This window comes from Oryzias latipes, chromosome 2 (assembly GCF_053564925.1).
Source record: "Oryzias latipes strain Hd-rR chromosome 2, Olatipes_Hd-rR_3.1".
Taxonomy (NCBI): Eukaryota; Metazoa; Chordata; class Actinopteri; order Beloniformes; family Adrianichthyidae; genus Oryzias; species Oryzias latipes.
The window spans coordinates 11316794-11331769 of NC_136238.1; the positions used below are offsets into that span (position 1 = coordinate 11316794).

The 14976-nt window shown below is 39.0% G+C and overlaps 1 protein-coding gene across 1 annotated transcript in view; it reads left to right on the forward strand.

Annotated features, from left to right (window-relative positions):
• The window catches only part of mgat5 (alpha-1,6-mannosylglycoprotein 6-beta-N-acetylglucosaminyltransferase), an 84028-nt gene that overhangs the window by 34437 nt on the left and 34615 nt on the right, over positions 1 to 14976 (forward strand). Inside the window, exons 4-6 of the mRNA XM_004066574.5 lie at positions 4906 to 4982; positions 9287 to 9376; positions 12977 to 13048. Coding sequence (XP_004066622.1) covers positions 4906 to 4982; positions 9287 to 9376; positions 12977 to 13048 — 239 coding nt within the window. The remainder of the gene's footprint in view (positions 1 to 4905; positions 4983 to 9286; positions 9377 to 12976; positions 13049 to 14976) is intronic.

Here is a 14976-nt window from a genome sequence, read left to right on the forward strand (position 1 = left end):
CGATAACCACCTGGTGCAACATGGGGTTCAGTGTCTTGCCAAAGAACACTTCGACAGATGGGTGGGCAGGGCGGAAACCGAACCTTAGACCTTCCGATCAGTAGTTGACCGCTCTACCTCCGCACCACTCTCAGTCACAACTTCCCTTACAGCTAGCTCTGAGTTGTCATTGAACCTGTACTGGGCGCGCAAGCGACACGCATGTTTGACGTGAACCGCACTTATGGCCCACTCGAACAGTCCAAAAGAGGTGGATGGGGAGTCCAAAAAAGGACAAATCTGTATGACACGCCTACATCTCACCTACTTCACCCTAACTATACCCTTGTGTGTTGTAGAAGTGTTTATTATGACCTGTTGCTAGCAGCTTACCCATAGAAAAAAATGTGCATGAACATGTTTGTTCCACGGGCTCAAAGGGCAGTCTATGAACTTGATATTTGGTGCGGGCCACCTATACAGGTTTGCCCATTTTTTGCCTGCAGTCGGGCCCATAAGGGCGGTTGAGACTAAGCCATACTCTAATAGAATGTTTTCATCTGCTGTTCATCTGGAAATCCAGTATTTGAACAGAGTTTAACCACAGGAAGCCTAACATCAACTTGATTCTATCTTCACCTTTTATCATACAAGAAATGCTTCTGCAACTGCTCATTTGTGCTTAAATTTTTTATTACCATTCGAGATTCTCACATCTTGTGCATCAAATAAAGAGTCTAAGCGTATTGATTGAAAGATGTTTGGAACAAAAGCTCATTTTTTTCCACCGTTAAATTGATTTCTACTGTCTGGCTTTGCTTTTAAAAGACTGAATGCACCACACATCACATCCTTCTTTAGGTATCTGGTATAAATGGTCTTAGAATATAAAGCCACTTACTTTGGCTCCACTGAAAATAAAAATGACAGCATTGACGCTTGGCCTTTCCCTGAGAGGTTTTAGAGCCTGAGAATGAAACCAAAGAGAGTGGGACGGATGGTAAAAGGGGAACAAGATACTGACGTATACCAGACGTCCTCTATTCAATTGTCAAATGTCATATTACCTCATGGGGTTTGAGAGGTGAAAGTAAGTAGTATCTCATATACTCTTTCAGATAGTGCTATTTCAGGACTATCCAATGACCAGCATTGGGTTTTGTAGCCGTGACAGTAGACAAACATGTTTTTACCCTTGAAATATTGCATCTCCGTGCCACTTTTCCTGCACATCAGTCGTCTTTTCCTTCATCATTTTAACACAACCCCTGCTCTTATGAGCTGCGTTTATTGAAGAAGGCTGTGCCTTGACTTTTGTTTGCTCTTTTAAACCCCTTCTGGTATTGTAAGAACAGTATTTGAAAAAGGTCTGTTTGCTTCTCTCTTTGCTGCTTTGTCCAGTGCACATAACTGTGTCACCGTCTTAAGATGCAACATTTCCTTGTTAGAAGAAACGGCTTGAGTCATGACCCCAGCTTTACAACTCAACAGCCCAGGATTTGTCGGGAAATCAGGCCGTTACTTCGAGGAAACAAATCTGAGCTGGACCTCGCGGGTGTGATTTTTTTTTTTTTTTGGGGGGGGGTTAAATAGTTCGCTCCGATTAGGAAGGGATTTAGATTTAGCTCTTCTTCAGCAGAAGCTTCTGCTTGATTAAATCTCAGATTTGCCTGGTGGCTCTTGACAGCTTCTTAGCTGCTCATTTGGTGGGTTGGCAGACTTATCAGGGGATGTTTGAAGGATGAAACACCAATCATTTACTCAACAACTACCAAGCTTTCAAAGCTCAAAGAAGTCTTCATCCTTCTTCGTCGTCAAGAAAAAATATTCAGTTTCTCCATTTTCCCTAAAAAACTGTTTCCTCAACTATTGCTGCCCTTGGAAACCCCCTCTGCATCCTCTCTCCGCTCAGTCAGTCTTATTTTAAAGTCTTATTTACTCGAGGAATTGTACCCCTTACAGGTAAAACACCCTTTAGCATGTTTGATTGGATGTATTACTTGTTGACAGCTTTATTAATATTATCGATCGATTGGGGACCAAGTTAAACCTGGTCCCAGTTATTGTTTTCTTTATTGTTGACCAAAAGTCAAGGATGTGGAAACTCTGTTTCAGTTGACACAGCTGCAAAGATCAACTTTGTCACACACCTTAGCAGTCCATATATGCCTGAAGCCTAACAGTTTTATTAGCAAGTATTTGAACTGCTTCCACTAGTAAACACTGGCCTGTGAAGTCCACACATGTGGACACCAGGTCATTAAGAGGTTAAGCTGGATTATTGTAGTCAAGCTATGAGTGAAAATTTAGAAGTAGCCATGGGTTATAGAAAAAAAAAAGGCCCATTTTCTTTCACCTGAAAATGACTGAATCAATGAGAGGAGAGCGGTTGCTTTCTGTATTACTGTTGAGGCTTTGCCTTGTGTTCTTTTTTGCAGCATGGCACCATATTTTTATCTCTTTAACTCAAGCCAAATTGTGTCAGTAAGCTTTAGAGTACAACTCGATCTAACATGAGAGAACAACACTGAAAAGGGGAACTGCAAAAGAGAAGTTCAACCATGTTCAGCTCTGCAGCATTTCTGTCCAAACAAACTGAAGCATGAGGAGGGAGCCTCTCCTCCCTCCACCCACAGAAGCCGGAGCGGCTAATTACTTCATAGCAACACCTCCACAATCTCCTCCACCTTCCTCCTGTTTTCTTCTCCACTTGTTGCTTCCCTCATAGCCTCACTGTAAAGCAGTAAGTTGGTTTAAAGGTTGGTAACCATGACGTCGATGAATAGTGATATCAGAAAAGATTATAGAATCAGAAGAGCGCTGGCATGAAAGCCCAACGTTAATCCGTTTGCAATGATGGGAGCAAAAGGGACGAGTTCAAAGCCGCTCCCTCCCGACTCCAAATGCATGATTTTTTGTTTTTTGTTTTATGGCATTAAGTAAAAACGGGTCAAAAGAGACGTTTCATCTGCTTCTAGACCTGCGTGCGTCATTGTGGGCTAAACTGGTGGCACACTCTTTGTGGTTTTCAGTGTTGCGTCACAACTAAAGGTGATCCGGCCTGGCTGCCCGCCATGCGTTACCACAAAGTAATGGGCATAACGGAAGCCGGGCGACGGGTGGAGATTTCAAATGTGATAAAGCAGCCTTTAAGTTGATTTTGTCCGTCATTACAGTAATGGTAAACGGTCTGTTTGGTATCAGGTCAGAGGAATGTCTAGTGTGTTATTTTCAGTTAACTTCAAGCTTAGCCTACTTTTTGTGGTTTTAGTTGATTATTTTTTGGAGAATTTTTTTGGGAGTGTTGGAGGGTTTTAGATCAGGGCACAGACTGTAGAAAGGTGAAAAGCAATGTCACATTCTACGTGGGTCTCAATCGTGTGCAGTAGGCCTGCACAATATACCGCAAATTTATCGTTATTGCAATTTCAAGCTGTGCAATATGCATATCGCAAAAGACAGCAAATTTGCAATAAATGGTTACCTTAGATGTGGCCAAACAATCTAATGGCAGCTTGAAGTGTTTAATGGATTGGAAGAATCCCTTTCTGCATTTGACCAATCAGATGGACCCCTTCGCGTTGTTAACTAATCGGATGGCGCCCTATTATGTTGCATGTTCGCCTCCTATGTCAACAAGGGTCATTTGTAGTATAATTTTTAAGCTGTTGTAATGGAATGGGAATAATGTTTTTGGTTGTTTTGCTAATTGTTTATATACCGCAAATTATATCGTTATCGCAATATTAATCACTGATATCGCATATCGCGAGTTTTCTTCATATCGTGCAGCCCTAGTGTGCAGCCAGATTGGAAAAAAATAAAAGAAATTTCTAATATTGTTCAGGGGGCCGGACCAAACGGGGCTTTAGTTTGCCCACCCCTGGGTTAGATTTACAGTGGTAAAACGGCACCAATTTAAAAAGAAACAGCATGAAATATGCAATGTTTTATTTTTTTGCTGTTTGATTGTTGCCTCATTTTATGAGTTTTCACCACATAGAGGAAATGCTAACCAAGATAAACAACAGAGACCTGAACTGCACAGCTGAGTGCAAATAAGGACAGAGAAATTCCTCAGTTAATTTAGAGTCTAAAGTTTTAAATTGGAATGGGTTCATTTTTAGATTTTTTTTTTAAATCAAGAAAAACAACACAAAGTCATTTAACTGAATAGTTGGGACTTTTACTGCTACAAATTTGTTTTTTTATATTAAATATTAACAAAATCCCGTTCGCAGAGTGTTTTTTGTTAACCCTTTAACACAGGAGCTTGCACGCAATTAACATAACGTAATTTTGAAGCTGAGAAATCCGCTTTGTGCGTAAATAGCAACAGCAGTGAAGTGTTTACTTAATCAACATAAACCAGCTAGCGGTGTCAGAATCCGTTGGAACTACATCAACTCAGTAAATGGTTAAAGTGTTGCAGTAGTTCATAGAATGTGTTATTTAGCCAGCACTGGTGACAGCTTGGGTGTTAAAGTAGTGACAAAATGTCAACTGCTTTTTATTTGGTTTGTTTTTTTTACCCAAAACTTCAGTCTAAAAGAGATGCTGCTGAATTTTTTTGATGGAAACATTTTTGAAAGTTAGCAAAAACTCCCAGTTCTGCTAAAATAAGAGAGTGTTTTAATTGAGATCTGCGGCTTTCAAGCATAGGTCTACGCTAAACACAGCAATGTGTTAAAAAAAATGGCGGTAGCTGTCAGCTACAATATATTAGAGTCACTGGTCAACGCCCATATGAAATGAGAAACTTCTGACTTCTGTTCTCTTTCACAAACTTTATTTCTCTCTTGGATCGTGCATTTTTAATGAGCGCACCTTCATTGTTCTGCAGTAATGATACAAAAAGTTCCTGAAAGGTTTGCACACCGCCTCAGTCTCATCGATCGTCTCTGTTGTTTCTCTGTGTTCTCGCAGACCTCCTCACCGGCGCCCAGGAGAGGTGTGAGCTGCCTCCTTTGGACGGTTTCCCGCACTGCGAGAGCAAGCTCAAGGTGAAGTTTTTTTTTTTTGTATTTTAAGCCTGTTTGTCTTTCTCCTGACTCAGTTGTTGGAAATCCAGCCAACAACAGGAAATGAGCAGGAAAAAGCATCAGAACTTCATTCTGTTTTATTTTATTTTATTTTAGGGATTTTAATGCCTAAATTTGAAAGAGACTTAAAAACTCAGAGCAACAAAGTTTGCCCTTGATTACACTTACTCCATTTAAATATGCAAAATGAGTTTAGTAAAAAATTAAAAAAGGCTGTTTTCGAATGCAGCTCCTCCAAAAACACATAAAACAAGGTTTTGTTTTGAGAAATAACATTTTATTATGAACATTTGACAAAGAGAAAATTCTTTTACGAGCATTTTAGCTTCTTAGTTTCGGTCTATCAATGTTTGTGTATACCCTAATAAAGCTTTATGAAAAACAGAAGATCTATGTTAGGATTATACGCACTGAAAAAGTGTCCAATTAAATCCAATTTATTGTCCAATTGAGTCTGCAGGAGTTTAAATGAACCCAAGAGGATTTCTACAAGTTCAGTTCATTTTTTAAACTTTTGTAGGACTTCCATAAAGGCTAATAAACTTTAACTTTTATAGACATAAACCACTTTACAGACATGAAGCTAAACTTTCAGTCACATATAACCTGTTAATCCTTAAGCAGCGAAACACATGTTGGACTGTGTTTTTGTGGGGCTGCTCCACCAGATGCAGACGGTCGATCTATGCAGTTCAAACATGAAAAAAAGCAAACTTATGCAGTTAAACATCTGACAAATCCATCATTTTCGTTCAATAGACCAATACAGTCGTGGTGCGTTCACTGCCGAGACATCTTCCCCCAGTCTTCCTTTCATGTCTGCGAGCTCGTAGTGCTGCTCCCTCCGGTTATTGTAAGACGGCGTGATGCTCTCAAGCCTCTGACTTAAAGCAAAGTAGAGGAAACAAAACTGAAACAATGCCTTTGATGTCTTTCTTCTTTTTGTTTATTTTACAACATTCAGTACGGACGGACATTCGTGTGTTTTAGAAGACATTTCCTTATTTACCCATGTGAGGTGTAAATTAAATGGATTAATTGGATGTCATTTTATAATCAAACTACTCTCTCTTCCGCCTTAACATTCTGAACAATGTGAAATAGTTTTCAACTCATTGCTTCATGTCAGAGACATGCATACTATTTTTTAACATTGAAAATGAAGCCAGAAATTGGACGGACAAACTGACTGAAATTTACTCCGTCCACCTTAACTTTCAAGTAAGGGTTAATGGCCGACGAAGTGTGCGTTATTACTTTTTAACGCACACCGTGCGACGCAAAGCCATGGAATACCATGGTCACTTACAAAAGCAATACATATTAAAGAGTTCTTAGTCTTTAATTCTTGTTTTTTTTTCTGATTTGGATCGCTTTTCTCACAATTAGTGGACTATTTGTTACGTGATGCGGCGCTATGCAGTGTTACGAAACATTTAAGCTTGGTGACTGGAACTTCTTTTTTCACCGTGCAGTTATCAGGTTTTAATGCACACCCAGCAGCCAATCAGAATCGAGTATTCCCCCAGACCATGGTATAAAAAGGAGTAAACCACCCATTGGTCCACCCAGCTGCCAATCAAATGAAACCAGCTCCCTTAATCATTTTGTAAAAAAGACATTTATTTTTCAGAGTAATCGTCAATAAAAAATGAAATGGAACTCCTGAAACACTCCCCGGTACCCCTTTACCAACCTTAAATTAATTTACAGGGCTCGACATAGCCATTTGTCCGCTGGCCCGGTCCTGTTTTTCGAGCAGTGCGGACCACAAGACTTTACTTTTCACTTGTCCGCTCGGGCCACTAAAATATCTAACGGTTTATATATTCTTCACCTTTTTCAATAAAGTAAATTTTGCGAAAACGTGTAGATTTACCTCGTCTTCATAATTTAGTTTTTCTGCTAGTCCTGTGTTCAGACTTCAAGGGTTTCTATGGGAAACCTTTGATCACTTCTCCTTCTCTCCCGCCTGAGCGCGCGCGGCTTTCACTGCCGAGCACCACGCGGCACGCGCTCACTACTTTTTTTTTTTCAAACTTTATTGAATGTAACAATTCAATACAAAACAATGTTAAACAGCAACAACGAAGGCACAAGCCAGTGGGTTATTACAACATTTGATTATAAATCCGACACCGTCACTGAAGAGAGACTGAAGCATGTCAGAGATGTGGAAGACATGGCAGGAATAGATAGGAATATGTTAGATGGAGTAATGGGTGGAATTAGTACTATGGACAGCAAGATATTTAATGAATGCATTGAAGATGAAACTGTATGCACTAAGCTTTAAGTTGAATGTCAAAGAATCAAAGGCAACTCCAAATACCTGAATCTCAGACTCAAATGCAGTAGAATGTTAAACTACTTAATTTTGTTTTTCTTTACAACACTGTAAGCAGTAAGTATTTCTAGTTAGCTGAATGATCTCAGTTAGACCTGCACAATATGAGGAAAACTCGCAATATGCCATATCAGAGATTAAAATTGCGATAACGATATAATTTGTGGTATATAAACAAACAGCAAAATAACCAAATAACCATTCCCAGTTTAAAAATTATACTCCAAATGACCCACGTTGACATAGGTTACAAACATCTAACATAATAGGGCTCCATCTGATTGGTCAACAATGTGAAGGCGTCCATCCGATTGGTCAAATGCATTAAGGGATTTATTTGATTCGTTAAATGGTTCAAGCTGCCATTAGATTGTTTTAACACATTTAAGGTTTATGATTTATTGCGATATTTGCCGTTAGAAGCACCATGAAAACTTCTGAACTAGTGTTACCTACTACACTGCAGTGCTCTCTTCAAAACATCTGAAACAGACTAGAGCAGATTTAAGTTTGATATGGTCTATTTTCAGTCATTGAAAAGTGTAGAAATAAGTGATGTCACCAGAATGCACCAAATTGCACCATATTAAAAGTTTCCGGGGGGGCATGCCCTCGGACCCCCCTAAAGTTGCAAGCACCTGCGGAGCGGCGGGTCCCGCTATGCGCGGTGTCGGGCCAGTAACTTTCAGGCAGGGCCAGTAAGTTTCAAAAACTACTGGCCCTGTGGGCCAGTGCAAATTTCTGGGCTATGTCAACCCCTGATTTATAGTCACAGTTTGAACCAATCTTTATTTATATTGCACTTTTTGTACATAATGTTATACACAGACTTGTATACAAAAAATAAACAACATAAAAAAGCACAACATTTTAAAAATCACACTCTCACACTGCCCCAACTTTAAGCGATGCAGATAAACACATAAACCCTGGGGAACAGTTATCCCATAATGCATTGCAAAGCAAGATGCTCAGTTGATACTACAAATGCCTCTCACCGATAGATTGATTGATTGATAGATGTCAGAACCTGACTTCCTGTTGAATAGCTTATATTGTCGCACATCAGTGGCCTAACCCTTTAACACCAGCGATATTGCCGGTGAGATAAAAAGAAAAAAAACACACGCCTTTCAAGCTACTGTAAGTCTTTTACTGTTTACACAGAGAAACGTGGCTACCCTCTACGAATGCAAAGTGTTGCATACCTGCACAAATTTGCTTTTCTATTTGGGAGAATCAGCTGGTTTACGTTAATTGTGTAAACACTAAACCACTGTAAAGTGTTGCACATCAGTGCTAAGCTGCAGAATCCGTTAAATTACATTAACTGTGTAAACAGCCGACGAGTTATGATAACTCAAAGAGCATTAACACTAGAGCTAAAGCTCCGGTGTTAAAAGGGTTAATCTGGCTCAGGTTAATAGACTCTTGTGTGTTTTTTTCATTGGATCAGGTGAGTAACTCATCAGTTTGAACCAATTCTGTCACACTTGATCTAAATCACTCAAGCTTTGCTGCCCTGTGTTTGGTTTTTATAAAGCCCAGTCAGTGTTGGGCCACGCAAGTCTGTATTCTTGAGAATCAATAGTGTAGAAGCAGGAGTGGTTCAAATCAATGACTGTTCGTGAAAATGGACAATATGTTCCGATGATTCAAAGATTTTCTTTTTGTGAAGCTAATTCAACCCTTTTTGAACTCTGTAACCGTCAACAACAACAACAAACCATAATAGTTTATGGAATATTTACAAAATGGCAGAACCCCCCCCAGAGAATAGATCAGTCCGTACAAACTGCCCCTCTGCTGATGGAAGTGTATATCAAGAATTTTTGTACCTTTTTTTTATTAAGTTGATTTTAAAGAAAAAACGTGAGCAGTATGGGTAAGCATGTTTCCTCTCCCTCCTCTTCCTCAGTGGATGAAGGAGATGTGGCGTTCAGATGCCTGCTATTCCAACTACGGCGTGGACGGGTCCACCTGCTCCTTCTTCATTTACCTCAGCGAGGTGAGTTCACTGACTGCTTTCAGGCTTCTGTTTTTTTAAACTCAAATAAATCAAAATCAATGTGCTGTGTGCTGATATGATATAACTAAACAATATTTAGGAGAATACAGCAACAATTCAACGCATAAGTTGTTGTAAAATGGGAAAAAATGAAAAGACTATAATACCTCTGAGGAAGAGGAGCAACTTCCTGTATGATGACAAGAAAACCTGTAAGAACATAAAAAGGAAACTGTGAAAGTAAGAGCAAAGCGGAAAAAAGTGAATGGGATTTCATTTCTTTAAAAATGCAAATTAAAGTGCTTCAGAGCAGACGGGAGTGTGATGAGTCGACAAGAAAGGCTTCTTGAGCAGATGTGGGTCTTTTCTTTTTTTTTTTTTTTTGCTACAAGCGAAGATATGAAGTGACTTTTCTAGCCGTCCTCAGTTTCTACATTTGCCAGGAACAAGGAGAAAAGAGGGAACCAGTTATTATTAATGAGGCATGTAAGCACTCATGTTCCTTCAAGGATGCTTTCAGCCCTCCCGCCTGAGCGCTGGAAAATAGAAAATAAAGATCATTTCAGATGAAAGCCAAATTAGGCAGTTGACTGGAGGACATGGATATGGAAGTGTTTAAGCAAATTGCTCACATTTAACTCCTTTTTTAAATGTTACTTTCTGTACACAAGGTTCTTAAATATTTAAGCATCACTTTTTAAATTATTGTCAAATATTTCACATACTTTTCAACGAATTTGGCATCTCTTAATCATTAAATATTCATTTTAAATTTTATTTTTATTTTTAAATGATTTTCTAATCCAGTGGTCCCCAACATTTTCAACGCCACGGACTGGTGTGACGTTACACAAAACTGTCACGGACCGGTCTTATAAAAGTAAGCGAATGATTATTGTAGCAAAACTACGATGAATGAAGAACAGAGACGTGACAAGATGAACTCTGTGCTTTTATTTTGACACGCATAACATTATACACCGCACAGGTGTCATCATCCACTCCCCTTTCCACACTCATGGTGCCATAAAGCAGTACTGTATATTAAATATAGATTTATTTTTTTGGAAGTCGAAGGCTCCTTTTCTGTCGCCTTTCTGGGCGTTTTCCCCTTGGCAAAGAAACATTCCAAAGACATTTGTTTTTTACTCATTTTACTAGCTCCTGGGTTTTATTTTAGCAGTAACCTATCACGTGACCGAGAAGAGCGCCTTGGCCTGCATCAACAGTGACATAGACAGATGTAACAGAGAATGGGGCAATTTTTCAAAGTAAAACATCTTTCAGATTCCGAAATAAATAAAACGGAAGTGACGTAAGTTTTTTATTCTTTCTGTGCGGCCCGGTAACAAATGACCGGGGGTTGGGGACCGCTGTTCTAATCCATCCTAACCCAAGTATCAGTTCTTGGTAGCGGTCCAGTTCATGTTGATTAGATTCACTTTTGAAACAAAAAACACCAAATTATGATTTAGATGATTTGATAGATTTTTTTTCTGAGCCTGACTTGATGTGAGAAGATAGAAGTTCTCTTGATTTGTGCCATCTTGTGGGGTCCAGATGACCCCACCCTTACATTGACGTGTTATCCCTCCCATGACAAAGGCGGACAGGATTTCATGTCTGCCCTGGACACCAGTAAAGATCAAAAACCATTTAAAAAAAAGTTCACCGTACTGTCTTGTGGGGTCCAAATGACCCCACTCCCAACGTTCACGTGCCTTGGATGAAAACCCATCCAAAGTCCAGTCATTTCAGACAAAAGCAACAATATTGGACTGCAGAAGAGGAGGGGGAGACGCGTTTCTCTGAGCCAGAATTAGTTAAACCAATCTTCTCCAACCTTTTTCAGGCCACAGGCTTGTTTAATATCAGACAATATTTTCTTGCTCCGCCATGTACAAACGTCTGATTTTTTTCTTTCTTTTAAGCTTCCAGTTTCTCTTAACTTTTGAGGGTCATGTTTCTCTTCATCCTCTGTAAAGTAACTGCATCTGCTTTAAACTCTATTTGTACACTAGATTTAGTGTGGAAACCCTTAAAATGTTTTCTCTTAACCCATAATTGTCCAAGTGGAAACTAAAAAAATCAGTCGCCAAATTCAACCTGGTCTGACTTTTAAGGTGCAATGCATAAAGAAAAGCTTCACTAAAACTGTGATTTTCTAAATATAATCAGAGATGTGAATGCACCACTTGAGCAACTTTATTAGCAGCATCCTCGTAACATTACACGACCGGTTGCTGAATATTATGCATTAATATTATGGTGTGTGGAAACAACTGTCTCAATAAATCCATATTTATAGTGAAGACTCCTGGTTTTTCTCTGTTAAATGCATGTGTTTTTTTTATTTTGAAGTATTCCAAATATGCAGCTGCTTTAAAAAAAAGTAGATGTGTTTTTGGCATGGGACTGAGCAACTTGACATGCATCTAGAATGATTCGGATGCGATGAAGAGAATCCAGTAGTTTCCAAACTTGAAGTATTGCCTCAAATAGAAAAGGAGTCTGTACAAATATACCCCTCATGTGTCCAAAGAATCTTAGCCACCTATTGGGATAGTAAAATCTGTCCAACACAAGAGCCCTTCAGTTCTTGTTTGCTCAGCTGCTGGACAGGAGAAGTTTGGGGGACATAAGTAAATGAATACATAAACAAATGATTGTGATGATGCTAACGCAAAACTTGAGTCTATTAATTAGTCTGTATGTTAAACAGATTTACAAACGTTGACCTTTTTAGGAAAACAATAAGCCACTATGTTTTGCTAGATTGACACTTTTCTTATTTCAACATCTGCTGTTTTCCTGCTGGAGTTCTTTCTTTTTTTTTGTTTCATTAAAAGCAAATATTTTCAGTAAAAGTAAGATTTTTATTGTGCAGGAATGGAAAAAGGTCGGAAACCTGCTGTAAATATTTTATCTGAGCTGAAAGCGTTGGCTAGGAAGCAAAGCAAGGTAACCCATTAGGCTGAGAAACCTCCTCTCTGTTCACGGAGAAGAGAAGAGAAAAGGGAGAGCTCTGGACGTTTGATTATTTTGTTGCCATGACGATATGCATTGGTGTTCCGTTTGCGTTGGTTTCCATTTGAATATATTTGCGATAGTGAAGCTCCTCATGCAAAACCAATGAGTTGAACTCCATGTTAGTCATATTGAGGAAGATAAGGGAAGCCACGATGGAGGCCACACCTCAACGGTTCTAACCTCTTGATTTCACAGCAAAGCCTTCTGCTCTGAGGTGTCAAGTGTTAAGAAGAGGGCTCTTTGAGGAAGAACTTCAAATGCCATTAGCACAGAGTGGATGATTTCCCCTACCCTGAGGCAGTTCACGTCCTTTTACAGTTTTGTTGTTCAACAGTGAGGTTATGCAAACTAGAGGGTTCTCAAACAGTCCAGCGGTTATTCTGCGTTTTCTGCAGACATCAGAAGCGGCGTTCTGTTACTTTGTGGTCATGCAGAGACTCCAGCAGCTGCAGTTTTATACTCTGAGACCGACAAAAGAACCACTGACTTGCATTTTAAAACTAAGTCAAATTTAAATATTTCAATGTTTGTGCTCTGAAGTTTATAGTTTTGTTTTGTTTGTTTTTTTAGGTGGAGAACTGGTGTCCTCGGCTCCTTTGGAGGACCAAAATCCTGGCCGATGAAGCTGACCAAAGAGGGCAGGTGAGAAACGCATCAGTGACCAGAGGCTGTGTAAGCTTTGCAGGGGAGACTCAGCAGCCATTATTGAGTGTTTTGTTTTTGTTTTTTTTTTGTGGAGGGGGGGGGTTCTTTTGAAGCAAAAATACATCCTCCCACAGCAGAGCTGGAATGACGGGAGTTTCGGGCAAAATCTGGAATAATGGTTTCTCCCTCTCCCTGCCAATGCAGCAGATCTCTGTGGGAGCTTTTTCTCTGCGTCGTCCAGAGTCAGAGCGGCGTGAAAAACCTTCCCCTCTGCTGCTGATGAATCAATACCCGGCACTTTTCATATATCTTTTTTTGGGGGGAGGGGGGATATCTCGAAAGCACTGAGCCCTCTGTTGTGGAGATTGAAGTACTTTTTCCTGACCTCATGTCCTCCATAAAGCTTGTCTCAGCCGCCCAAGCAGCTGGTAATGACGGGGTTCTGTCCTCTCATTGTCTTTGTATCATAAACTATATCTCGCCTCAAAAGTCCTACAACTCAAAGTCTTCCTAAATTGTGTTCAGGCTCAGCCTTCCAACTGACATTGACTTAGAAAGCCTCTAGTACTTATTTAGATCTCATTTATTCTAGGCATTTATGTGGCTTCTCTGTCACATGTCTCCTTTATTTTTCTCAGCTTTTATTGAAGCCCCTCCTTGAAAAGGTGCGACTCCTGCATCGTCTTCTTTTACACTTTGTCCATTATTACAACAGATTCAACTCTTTATAAACATTTCTTTTTCACAGAAAATTAGAAAAAATGTTAAACTGTTTAAAAACTGTTTAGAAATCTCGCTCTTGGTTTCCTTCTAACCAGCCTCTGTACTCTAGACTTTTCGTTGTTTTTTTTTTTATAAATAAAGTTTCAATGAATTTTTTTTTGATGTCATCATAGAACCATTATGTACTGCAGTTGGTAACTTGGCCCCTCTCACACCCCTTTAACTTACAGAACCTGCAGATGTAAAGATATCTAGATTTCTAGATTTCAAATCAACATTTACATGAAATGAAATACAAGTCTGAAATAACGCCTGATATAATTTGTTGGTTCCTCTCAAGCTATATTTTTTTACAGCATTTCTGTTTTGAAATATAATTTGAATTTTGGTTGGCAGAGAATTTATTAATGTTTTATACATGATTTGGGCAGTTTTAAAATCTACTAATTCCTGTAATCTTAAATTAATGTATTAAGAAAAAGTGGATTGGTGTGCTCATTATATAGAGTCAGGACCATAAATATTTGGACAGAGACACATTCTTTCTAATTTACTTTCTGTTCATTACCACAGTGAATTTTAAATTAAACGACTCAGATGCCATTGAAGTGCAGACTTTCAGCTTTTATTCCATGGGTTGAACAAAAAGATTGCATAAAAATGTAAAAAACTAAAGCATTTTTTAAACACAATCCCTTCATTTCATGGGCTCGTAAGTAGTTGGACCATTGAAATAACTGAAAACAAAATGGTCGTTACTAATATTTGGTTGAAAACCCCCTTTGTTCAAAAATGCTTTAATTCTTTTACATTTTTATGCAAACTTTTTGTTCAACCCATGGAATAAAAGCTGAAAGTCTGCACTTCAATGGCATCTGACTTGTTTTATTTAAAATTCACCGTGGTAATGGACATAAACTAAATTAGAAAAAATGTGTCTCTGTCCAAACATTTATGGTCCTGACTGTATCTGATGTCATGTTTTTAGATGAAGTTATGCAAAAGAGGATGACTTCATTTGGGGCCACATGCTCATTTCTTCTGAATATTTCCACAACTTTAGTTGAACTTGCTTCTGATGATTCATGATTCCAAAAAAAACCCCAGCAAAGGGTATTTTTAGTATATTTTTTAAATTTGTATGTTTTGTTCAAAATTACTGCTGCTTACGTCACCTACTTTTTCTATGGTTCACTTTTGGA